A 12,880-nucleotide genomic window follows, 5' to 3' on the forward strand; every position below is an offset into this window, starting at 1 on the left:
CTGGATGCCTCCTCTGCTTATATCATCATACTCTTGAAATTGTATTTTCAAATACTTCCTTTGAAAGTCTCTGAGATTCCAGTAGTTGTGACACCATTGCAAAGCACAGAAACAATGACCTCACCAGGCTCTTATCTCCAGTCTCATTCCCGTCCTGCTCATCTCCCACTGCTGACATATAATTCTTACAGGCCAGCACCACAGAGATACTTCTAAAATACAGCTTGCTTAAAATCCCACAAGATTAATCTGAGATCTTAGCATGGTGAAGACCTGGCTTCCCCGGGCTGGTCCTCTTGCTCTCCTCCCTCTCCGTGTCCCTTCCCCCTTGCCTGTCCCTACACTTCATGCTGCACAGTCCCGTTTATAACTCTGTCACCATAGAGTTTCACGTCTATTCCTCTGTATCTTTGTAGAATCCTTTGACTCTTTCTTTTGGGAAGTATTGCCCGATATCAATCTTGACAATCATACCCATTTATTTTGGTGCCTTATTCCACTTTTCCTACACTTTTCATACTAGCATGATTTGTTCACACATCTATCTCCAGAAACACCCTTTCTTTCTCTATGAAATCTGAAAGGAGACTTCAAGTGGCCTCCACTAACCATTTTGCTTCTGTGTCTTTATTCTGTCTACAATTAAAATAAGCTGGATATAATTGTTTTAAAAAGAATAAAGAGAGAAATTCTCAGCCTGGGTGGTAGTCACCTGAGTGTCTTTTTCTTTTTTTTTTGAGATGGAGTCTCACTCTGTCACCCAGGCTGGAGTGCAGTGGCACAATCTCGGCTCACCACAACCTCCGTCCCCCTGAGGTTCAAGCGATTCTCCTGCCTCAGCCTCCCAGATAGCTGGGATTACAGGCGTGCACTGCCACGCCCAGCTAATTTTTGTATTTTTATTTATTTATTTATTTTGAGACGGAGTCTTGCTCTGTCGCCAGACTGGAGTGCAAGTGGCGTGATCTTGGCTCACTGCAACCTCTGCCTCTCGGGTTCAAGCAACTCCCGTGCCTCAGCCTCCCGAGTAGCTGGAACTACAGGCGCACGCCACCACACCCGGCTAATTATTTTGTATTTTAGTAGAGACAGGGCTTCACCATGTTGGCCAGGATGGTCTCGATCTCCTGACCTTGTGATCTGCCTGCCTCGGCCTCCCAAAGTACTGGGATTACAGCCATGAGCTACTGCACCGAGCTTAATTTTTGTATTTTTAGTAGAGATGGGGTTTCACCATGTGGGCCAGGCTGGTCTCAAGCTCCTGACCTCACTGATCCACCTGCCTTGGCTTCCCAAAGTGCTGAGATTACAGGTGTGAGCCATCCCACCCAGCTCTGAGTGTCTCTTTAAACTGTACATGTTTTATACAAGTACATATATTTCTGTGTATATTTTTCATAATAAAGAATAGAAAAAAATTAGACCAAATGTCTAGTATCTTATCTTGTAATTTAATCATCACAAGATTTAAAAAAGACTAAATATTTTTGGCAGTTTAAAGAAAATTTTTTTTATTTCTCTTTGTTTTACTTCCCACATTACACTGGTTTTTTTTCCTTTCTTCTTTTGAGATGGAGTCTCACTCTTGTTGCCCAGGCTGGAGTGCAGTGGTGCGATCTCAGCTCACCGCAACCTGTGCCTCCCAGGTTCAAGCAATTCTTCTGCTTAAGCCTCCCGAGTAGCTGGGATTACAGGTGAGTGCCACCTTGCCAGGCTAATATTTGTATGTTTTTTTAGTAGAGACGGGGCTTTACCATGTTGGCCAGGTTGGTCTCAAACTCCTGACCTCAAGTGATCTGCCCACTTCGGCCTCCCAAAGTGCTGGGATTACAGGTGTGGGCCATTGTGCTTGGTCTACGCTGATGTTTTTTTTTTTTTTTTTTTTTTTTTTTTTTTTTTTTTTTGAGACGGAGTCTTGCTCTGCTGCCCAGGCTGGAGTGCAGTGGCCGGATCTCAGCTCACTGCAAGCTCCGCCTCCCGGGTTTACGCCATTCTCCTGCCTCAGCCTCCCGAGTAGCTGGGACTACAGGCGCCCGCCACCTCGCCCGGCTAGTTTTTTGTATTTTTTAGTAGAGACGGGGTTTCACAGTGTTAGCCAGGATGGTCTTGATCTCCTGACCTCGTGATCCGCCCGTCTCGGCCTCCCAAAGTGCTGGGATTACAGGCTTGAGCCACCGCGCCCGGCCACGCTGATGTATTTTAAAAAATTTTTTTTGTAGAGACAGTGTCTCACTATGTTACCCAGGCTGGTCTCAAACTCCTAGTCTCAAGTTATTCTCTTGCCTTGGCCTCTCAAAGTGCTGGGATCACAGGCGTGAGCCACAACACACACTGTATAACTAGTTTTTTTAAAGTATAAGTGGTTTCTCAAGTAAAGTGTCATTACAAAAATGACAACCAACCTTAATGCAAAACTATAGCAAAATAATCAGAATAAAACCTACTTCCCCGCAATATTCATTAATATGAAATCATTCCTCTTTATTCCTATCTATTCAAGGTTATACATCTTCAGGTTTGAAGAGTAGGTTTTACTTGCCCATTTAGCAAACAAAAAATAGTTGATGATGATATCAAGATACCTTATAAACATGGATGCTCATTTTTATCACATAAATTACATGTTCAGTATTCCCAGTCACGAAGGTGGCAAAAACATAAAATGTTCAATAAAATCAAGCCTCTCTAACATCTCATTATATTCTGAAGCCAGAATATCTCATATTCCAACAATTACTAAGTCTTACAAATTAATAAGAGCCAATTAGATATCTCCAATGCATACTAGCTCCCTACCCTGCAATAATACAACATGCTATTTTAGTTTGTAAATGTGAATAAAACTTTTTTAAAAAATAGAAATGAGGTCTACTCTGTTATCCAGACTGGTCTCAAACTCCTGACCTCAAGTGATCCACCCACCTTGGCCTCCCAAAGTGCTGGGATTACAGGTGTGAGCCACCACGCCTGGCCCAATATGAATAAATTTTACTCATAAGACTTATACACATAAGGCCCAGGTGGTAGCTCCTGCCTGTAATACCAGAACTTTGGGAGGCTGAGGCAGGAGGATTACTCGAGCTCAGGAGTTCGAGACCAGCCCGGCCAACATGGTGAAACTCCATTCTCCATTAAAAATACAAAAATTAGCCACACGTGGTGGTGCATGCCTGTAGTCCCAGTCACATGGGAGGCTGAGGCAGGAGAATTGCTTGAACCTGGGAGGCAGAGGGTGCAGTGAGTCGAGATTGTGCCACTGCACTCCAGCCTGAGCGACAGAGTGAGACCCCATCTTAAAAAAAAAAAAAAAAAAATCATCCATATCAATTCAATTCAATACACATTTATACCCAAGACAAGATGCTAGGAATAATTAGGGCTACAAAGAGATTGGCAGGAAAATGGGCTATCAAAGTACACAGATAACAACAAAAGAAAACAAAAGAACACCCTGGGAGTGCTCTGCTTCCAACCGCATGGCCGACAGGACACCCTGCATCACACTCCTGGTAACAACACCTAAAAGGCAAGATAAATCACAAAGCATGTGGGTTTTTTTTTTTTTTTTTTTTTTTTTTTTTTTTTTTTTGAGTCTGGCTCTGTCACCCAGGCTGGAGTGCAGTGGTGCAATCTCGGCTCACTGCAAGCCCCACCTCTCGGGTTCACGCCATTCTCCTGCCTCAGCCTCCCAAGTAGCTGGGACTACAGGTGCCCGCCACCACGCCCGGCTAATTCTTTTTTTGTGTTTTTAGTAGAGACAAGGTTTCAACATGTTAGCCAGGATGGTCTCGATCTCCTGAGCTCATGATCCGCCTGCCTCGGCCTCTCAAAGTGCTGGGATTACAAGTGTGAGGCACCGTGCCTGGCCAAAGCATGTTTTTAAAAGCATCACTGAGTTGGCACAACAGTAAGGAAACTACAGTGACCAAAAATAAAGAGAAAGCAGAAACCTTGGGCAATAATAAAAGAACACCACAGCTGGCTTTTGTCCTGAAGGTATTTGCCCACCTGCATACTTGCTTCCTGGCAGCTGGTGGAGTCTGGCATTAGGAGGTAAATACTTAGGCTCATTCCAGTGGAGAGAGTCCAAGGAGATGCCCACAAACGTCCAGGATGCAAAGACCTACAACCTCAATGTAAGGCTAACTATGAAATGAACCCCCCACACAGAAGAGGGCCGTAGGGAAACCTGCCTTTCCCCATCACTGAGTGGAAGGAGAGACAGCTCCCTAACAATCTGTAACCACTAGACAGCTCTCATGCAAGCTTCATGATCCACAAAGGACAGTAGAAATTGAGCCTAACTTGTGCCTAGTTACTGACAAAGCAAATGCAAGCCTTTCAGGAAAATCCTGACTTTATCCAGGCCTCAAAAAATGCCCAGAGGTAAAGTTTCAAGGAAAACGAGCAGCTCATTGTCAAAAATCAAAATACACAGCAATCAAGAAGCCATGACTCAACAGTCAGCAGAAGTAACATTCAGATAGAGAAATTATTAGTTGCTGAATATAAAATACGTTTAGTGTGTTTAAAATACACGCAAAGAGCAACTAAGAAGATTTAAGATCTAACCTCCCTTTGTTTTTGGAGAGGAAGTCTCACTCTTGTCCCCCAGGCTGGAGTGCGATGACGCAATCTCAGCTCACGGCAACCTCCGCCTCCTGGGTTCAAGCAATTCTCCTGCCTCATCCTTCAAGTAGTTGGCATTACAGGCACCTGCCACCAATGCCAGGCTAATTTCTGTATTTTTAGTAGAGATGGGGTTTCACCATGTTGGCCAGAATGGTCTAGGGCTCCTGACCTCAGGTGACCCACCCACCTCAGTCTCCCAAAGTACTGGGATTACAGGCGTGAGCCACTGCGCCTGGCCTAAAACTTCTAGAACTGAAAATTTTAATGAATTTTACAAGAGCTTTACTGAGGTATAATTCACATATAATAAACTGCACATATCTAAAGTATATAATTTGATGTTCTGACAAATGTATAAACTATGAAATAATCACAAGCAAGAAAATAAATCCATCCTCTCCCCAAATTTCCTCGTGCCCTTTTGTAATCCCTTCCTTTTATCTCTTTGCCCCCAACTCCTGGCTCTCATGGTCCACAGGCAAACACTGACCTTCCCTGTTACTAGAGATTAGTTTATGTTTTCTAGAATTGGATATGAATGAAATCATACTGTATTCAGTATGTACTCCTTTGGCTGGCTTCTTTCAGCACAATGATTTTGAGATTCATCCATGTTGTAGCATGTATTAGTAGTCCACTTCTTTTGATTGTTCAGGAATATTCCACTGTGAGGATATACCATAGTCTATTTGTGCATTTACCTGTTAATGAACATTTGGGTTGTTTCCAGATTTTGGCTTCAAGCCAGATCAAACTGCTATGGACATCCATGTACAAGCCTGCACAGACATTTGCTTTCATTTCTCTGAGGTAAATATTTAAGAGTAGAGTTGCTGGGTCATACAGTAGATTTATGTTTAAGTTTCAAACTACCAAATTATTTTCCAGATTATACCATTTTACGTTCCCACCAGCAGTACATAAGAGTTCCAATTTCTCCCTTTCCTCACCAACACTTGTTATGATCACTCTTTCTAACATCAGACATTCTAAAAGGTGTGTAATGCTACTTCATGGTGGTTTTAATTTGTATTTTCCTAAAGACTAATGATGGTGAATACCTTTCCATGTGCTTACTTGACATTCATATATTTTATTTGGGGAAGCACCTGTTCAATCTTTCACCTGTTTCTTTTTTTCTTTTTTTTTTTTTGAAACAAAGTCTCACTCTGTTGCCCAGGCTGGAGTGCAGCCGCACTATCTCAGCTCACTGCAACTTCCGCCTCCTGAGTTCAAGTGATTCTCCTGCCTCCCAAGTAGTTGGGATTACAGGCATGCACAACCACAACGGGCTAATTTTTGTATTTTTAGTAGAGACAGCGTTTCGTCATGTTCGCCAGGCTGGTCTCGAACTCCTGACCTCAAGTGATCCGCCCGCCTCAGCCTCCCAAAGTGCTGGGATTACAGGCATGAGCCACTGAGGTCGGCCTATTTCTTTTTTGAATTGATTTGTTTGTTTTCTTATTATTAAGCTTTGGGACTTCTTTATATATTCTACATCTGAATCCTTTATCAGGTAACATGATTTGCTAGTATTTTTCCCAGACTATGTCATACTTTTCAAAATAATAATATTAAAAGCACTTGGCCGAGCGCTGTGGCTCAAGCCTGTAATCCCAGCACTTTGGGAGGCGAGACGGGCAGATCACGAGGTCAGGAGATCAAGACCATCCTGGCTAACACGGTGAAACCCCGCTTCTACTAAAAAAGTATAAAAAATTAGCTGGGCGTGGTGGCGGGCGCCTGTAGTCCCAGCTACTCGGGAGGCTGAGGTAAGAGAATGGCGTGAACCTGGGAGGCGGAGCTTGCAGTGAGCCGCGCTACTGCACTCCAGCCTGGGCGACAGAGCGAGTCTCCTTCTCAAAAAATAAATAAATAAATAAATAAATAAAAAATAAATGCACCTTATATGCATTAAATAGACACAGCTGAAGACAGAATTCACTAACTGAAAGATGTATCTTAGGGGAGTATCCAGAATACAGTATGAAGAGGCCAAAAAAGAGAATATATAAAAAAGAAATTAAGAGACAAGGAGAATAAAATGAAAGATGAATGCCTAATAAGAGTTCCAAAAGAAGAAAACAGAATGCAGAAGATAAAATACCTGTCAAGATAATAGAGAATGTTCCAGAATTGCTGACAGATGCCAATACTCAGAATCAGTAAATTCAACAAAGCCCAATAGGGAAATTAAAATAAATTAACACCTGGCTCTGCTCACGAGAGGATTAATCCAAATTTCATTAAATCCCAAAACTCCACTAATTGACAGTAAAGGGATTTTTGACATCAAATAATGTAAAGCCACAAAAGCGGGACTAAAAGGAGTGCACACAACACAGATGTTTGGAAGTTGGCAAAAGAAGAGATGAGAAATAACTGACCTAGTACATCTGAGACAAATCTCAAGCCAGAAGGAGTAAAACTGGATAAACACTCCAGTTACAGCACAGAATCTTCAAAGTTTCAGGAACTGACAACACCATGTACCGCTGGAAAGGGGAATAAAATGTAGGGACTGAAAATAAGGCAGACTGAGTGAACGATATTTAAGAGGCAGTTAAATCCCTATCTCCTCCCCAACTCCATGCTCCTAGGTGACTGCCTCTCTTCTCTCCTGGCAGAAGTCTGAGTTTTTCTCTAGACAGTTGAAATGTGATCTGGCCTAGGAGATGATGGGCACAGTTGAGTCTTGGGCGCCACATGGAAAACGGTGCCTGGGTAACTACACTAGCAATGCCTCTGGGAATAAACATCACATTTATGGTCGGCTGATCTGACAAAAGTGTCAGGCAATTCAGTGGGAGAAAGAATAGTCTTTTCACCAGGTGGTGCTGGGAGAGCTGGATATTTATATGGAAAAGAATGAATTTGAATCCTGTAACTCGCACTATACACAAAAATTAACTCAAAAATTGATCACAGAACTAAACGTTTAAGAGCTAAAACTATAAAGCTCTTAGAAGAAAACACAGGAAGGTAGTCTTAGGGTAGTCTTAGCAACTTACTGGATATCCTAGAATGAAGCAAAAACTGACTCAGATTTTAAACCTGTTTGGCTGAGAAGACAGGAAAAAGTGCTTCCAGGATACCTAAGTCGAATGTGTCTTTCCTCTTTGCTGATCTGGCTCTGAATCCTTTCATTGTAGCAACTCAAGAGAACTCTATGCTTAGTCCTGAGTCGTCCTAGCAAATCACGGAACCTGGGGACATCTTGGAAGCTTCAACACAGGCATATACAATGAGAACAAATCAATTTGCCTTTATAGCATAAGGACAAACAAGCACATGTACTAACTTGACTTGCTGTCCTGCAATTTTCAGAGAGCAGAACTTCCCTGGCTTCTTAGTTCAGCAGCTGCTGATGGACATCAATCACACCAGCTCAGCATCCTGCCCTTCTCTTCTAACCCACACTCCCTCTTTTCCTCAGAGTTCTCCTTAATCTGTCCTTAGATGTCTCAACCCAGAAGTTAGAAGACTTAGCACGTCATTATTCTATAACCAAGGTATACACAGAAACATTTTGGGGGAAGACGTTTTTCATATCTTAAAATGCACGTAAAAGTGCTCTGCAGACAATAAAGTGTTTCACAAGGTAACGTATTATTAAGCTTAAAAGGTAGATGTGTAAGCCATAAAATATAGTAACATCTTTGATGTGATGATTCCAATACTAAGTTATTTCTCTAGAGGAGCTCTAATACTTTCCTCTAATTACAAGCCACATAAAGGATAAAAGCACGTTTGGTTTCAGGTTTCAATTTTGTTGATCTTGAAATACACACATTATCTCCATATTAACAAGAAACAACTTCATCAAGGAAAAGGTCTCATCACATCAAAACTGGTCTATCCAATTTATCATACCTTCGGAATGCTTTTCTTTTGAGTCTCTTCCACATATTATATCATATATAATACACCTCACTTCTTCAACACACAGCCTACCCAATATATCTATTTAATCTTCCCTGAAGTTCAGGTCATGGTAATTCCTTCCTTCCTCCCTCCCTCCCTCCCTCCCTCTCTCCCTCCCTCCTTCCTTCCTTCCTTTCATTCATTTATTTTTTTGTTTTTGGAGACAGAGTCTTGCTCTGTCACCCAGGCTGGAATGCAGTGGTGCAATCTCAGCTCACTGCAACCTCCGTCTCCTGGGTTCAAGCAATTCTCCTGCCTCAGCCTCCTGAATAGCTAGGATTACAGGCAACTGCCATCATGCCCGGCTAATTTTTGTATCTTTAGTAGAGAGAGGGTTTCACCATGTTGGCCAGGTTGGTCTAGAACTCCTGACCTCAGGTGATCCGCCTGCCTTGGCCTCCCAAAGTGCTGGGATTACAGGAGCGAGCCACTGCGCCCGTCCCATGATAAATCTTAGAACTCAAAAAGATCTTCAACATTCTGTTGGACAAATAAGCTATAAATGCTTGCTAAAGTGTAACCTGGATGTTCCCAAGCTTGGCATGGCAACATAGTCATGTGGGGAGTTTTCTAGGCCCCATTCCAGATTTACTGAATGAAAATTTCTACCAGTGGCGTGTGTGCGTCTATTTCTTAAGACGTCCTGAAGCAGATCTGCCCAGAAGAACTCTGTAGAGGCTCTGGATTTGCAGTGGACAAATCTCTAATGATAGAAGGTAGGAATGTGAAGAGGATTTGTGAAATGACTTTTATAAATTAGAGTATAAGAAGGGAGAATCTACAATCTTTTTTTTTTTTTTTTTTGAGATGGAGTCTCACTCTGTCGCCCAGGCTGGAGTGCAGTGGCCGGATCTCAGCTCACTGCAAGCTCCGCCTCCTGGGTTTACGCCATTCTCCTGCCTCAGCCTCCCGTGTAGCTGGGACTACAGGCGCCCGCCATCTCGCCCGGCTAGTTTTTTGTATTTTTTAGTAGAGACGGGGTTTCACCGTGTTCGCCAGGATGGTCTCGATCTCCTGACCTCGTGATCCGCCCGTCTCGGCCTCCCAAAGTGCTGGGATTACAGGCTTGAGCCACCGCGCCCGGCGAGAATCTACAATCTTAACAACAGGAATATTTCTCCCTGAGTGGCAGAAGGATTATGATATTGGAACCAAAGAGAAGAAAATATAATCTAGTATACCACATGGCTCTGCAGTTGATAATACCTGCAAAATCTAAAATAATAAAACTACTAAATTGGTTTTCAACTTTATAACCAATCTACAGACAAAGCACAAAAGGTTTATAGTTAAATAACGATATACAAATATTGTCAACCTTTACAACATAAAAGTCTGGTACAGCTGCAAGAGCTGAAAGGAAGGAAGGGAAGATGGCAGGGGCCTAATATTCTCATTTTATAAAGAGCAAGGTCCAGTGATACTGTTTAAAGTTGATAGTGAAAAAAAACAGAGATTTAAGTACATGATGTAGGGTCACAAATATAGCCAATAAAAGAACTAGCAATTCAGTAAGAAGTTGGGAAGTAGAGAGGTGAAGTAATTTGCTCAAATTCAGCTCATTAGAAAGCTCCGAGGCCAGTGGGCTGAACATGGGCCAGTCATACTCTAGACTCCATGCACTTTACCAGTGTCTCATCATGCCCAGCCCTGTGTGAGGAAGGAACTTCCCTAAGCTTAGATGCCTAGTTTGTGTTACAGCACAAAAAGAAACTCAATCTCTAATCTTTTTTTTTTTTTTTTTTTGAGACGGAGTCTTGCTCTGCTGCCCAGGCTGGAGTGCAGTGGCCGGCTCTCAGCTCACTGCAAGCTCCGCCTCCCGGGTTCACGCCATTCTCCTGTCTCAGCCTCCCGAGTAGCTGGGACTACAGGCGCCCGCCTCGTCGCCCGGCTAGTTTTTTGTATTTTTTAGTAGAGACGGGGTTTCACGGTATTAGCCAGGATGGTCTCGATCTCCTGACCTCATGATCCGCCCGTCTCGGCCTCCCAAAGTGCTGGGATTACAGGCTTGAGCCACCGCGCCCGGCCCAATCTCTAATCTTAAAATTACTTGTTAAAGTTATCTTTAAAATTTTCAGAAAAGATCACATTAAAAATGTCCCTACTGGTTCATTCTTTCAACACATACTAACATTTCTTTTTTTTTGAGATGGAGTCTCACTCTCTTGCCTAGGCTGGAATACAGTAGCACGATCTTGGCTCACTGCAATCTCTGCCTCCTGGGTTCATGCGATTCTCCTGTCTTAGCCTCCCGAGCAGCTGGGACTACAGGCGCACACCACCACGCCCGGCTAATTTTTGTATTTTTTTGTAGAGACAGGGTTTCACCAGATTGGCCAAGCTGGTCTCGAACTCTTGACCTTGTGATCTGTGTACCACAACCTCCCAAAGTGCTAGGATTACAGGTGTGAGCCACCACACCCAGCCCCATCTGACTAATTTTATAAAACCTTTGATAGAAAGAGGGTCTCACCATCTTGCTCAGGCTGATCTCAAACTCCTGACCTCAGGTGATCCACCCACCTTGGCCTCCCAAAGTGCCATTATTACAGGTGTGGGCCACCATGCCCAGCCAACACCAACATTTCTTACAAAGAGCTCCTCTACAGCTCCCCTCACCTATGATCAGCATTCCATCTATTCTCCAAGTCTATACCACAATGATGGAGGAAGGCACTACAGCCCACCATCCATTGTGTCTGTCAAAACCTGACAGAGGATCCAGAACCAACACTGAAGATGCAAAGCAAGTCAGCCTACTCAACTCAGTCTACGAGCTACGCCCATAGCCCATCTGCCGCCACAGAGATGCTGTGGTTACGTGCACAGAGGGCACCCACTGCCTGTTCCAGGAGAGGACATGGCAGCAGCATGTGAAGGGCAGGTGGAAGGCTGCTCCAAAGGAGACGTGATCTGATTCATGGAGCATCATGTGAATAGGCAACACGTCTCAGTGACTGCTGCTTTATAACTTCATATAATATTTTGAAATATTCAATAAAAATGACAATATCTACCCCAAAAATAATTATTTAAAAATAAGTTATAACCCAAACTCATTAGTACCAGTAAAAAGCAATTTAAAAAAAAAAAAAAAACACGGTTGGTCTTAGGCTTACAAGGCTGAAGTGCTTGTACCACTGAAGTGCAGTGGTACAATCATGACTCACTGCAGCCTCAAACTCCTGGGCTCAAGTCATCATCCCACCTCAGCCTCCTGAGTAGCTGGGAGTACAGGCGGATGCCACCACATCTAATTTTTTTTTTTTTTTGAGATGGAATTTCACTCTTTTTGCCCAGACTGGAGTGCAACGGTGCGATTTTGGCTCACTCCAACCTGCCTCCTGGGTTCAAGCGATTCTCCTGCCTCAGCCTCCCGAGTAACTGGGATTACAGGTGCCCGCCACCATGCCCAGCTAATTTTTTTTGTATTTTTAGTAGAAACAGGGTTTTACCATGTTGGCCAGCCTGGTATTGAACTCCTGACCTCAGGGGATCCGCCCGCTTTGACCTTGCAAAGTACTGGGATTACAGGCATGAGACACCATGCCTGGCCACATCTGACTTTTTTTTTTTTTTTTTTTTTTGACATGGAGTCTCACTCTGTTGCCCAGGCTGGAGTACAGTGGCACGATCTTGGTGCACTGCAACCTCTGCCTCCCAGGTTCCAGCAATTCTCCTGCCTCAGCCTCCTGAGTAGCTGGGACTACAGGCGCACGCCACCACAGCCGGCTAATTTTTATATTTTTTTGTAGAGACGGGGTTTCACCAGATTGGCCAAGCTGATCTCGACTCCTGACTTCGTGATCTACATGCCTTGGCCTCCCAAAGTGCTAGGATTACAGGTGTGAGCCACTGCACCCGGCCTCATCTGACTAATTTTTTAAAACCTTCTATAGAGAAAGGGTCTTACCATCTTGCTCAGGCTGATCTCAAATTCCTGGCCTCATGTGATCCTCCCACCTTGGCCTCCCAAAGTGCTGCGATGACAAGTGTAACCCACTGCACCTAGCCATCAATTTTTAAAATTCAATTTAATTCACTCACTTACCCCATTTTCAGTGCGTTTTTCTCCAGGTACATTTGTTACATTTCTCTGAGTTCGTTGCTCTTGGGTCTGACGGCCACCTAAAGAAATAAAAGAACCAAACTCACCAAAAGGCATATTAGAAAAAAGTAATATTCTCCCATTTCTTCATGTATTCAAATATTTATTGAACACAAGTGTAAAATACCAGGCTGAGAAATTCAAGACTTTAGTACAGTTGAAAAAATGGTCTTGCAATTAATCTTTTATATATAAAGTTGTTTAGGCCGCGCTCAG

At 43.3% G+C, this 12,880-nt stretch overlaps 1 protein-coding gene across 1 annotated transcript in view; it reads right to left on the reverse strand.

Annotated features, from left to right (window-relative positions):
- The window catches only part of PPP1R13B (protein phosphatase 1 regulatory subunit 13B), a 125,004-nt gene that overhangs the window by 35,278 nt on the left and 76,846 nt on the right, over window positions 1-12,880 (reverse strand). Inside the window, exon 4 of the mRNA XM_030929865.1 lies at window positions 12,608-12,684. Within this exon, the coding sequence (XP_030785725.1) occupies window positions 12,608-12,684 (77 nt within the window). The remainder of the gene's footprint in view (window positions 1-12,607; window positions 12,685-12,880) is intronic.

This window comes from Rhinopithecus roxellana, chromosome 5 (assembly GCF_007565055.1).
Source record: "Rhinopithecus roxellana isolate Shanxi Qingling chromosome 5, ASM756505v1, whole genome shotgun sequence".
Lineage (NCBI taxonomy): Eukaryota > Metazoa > Chordata > Mammalia > Primates > Cercopithecidae > Rhinopithecus > Rhinopithecus roxellana.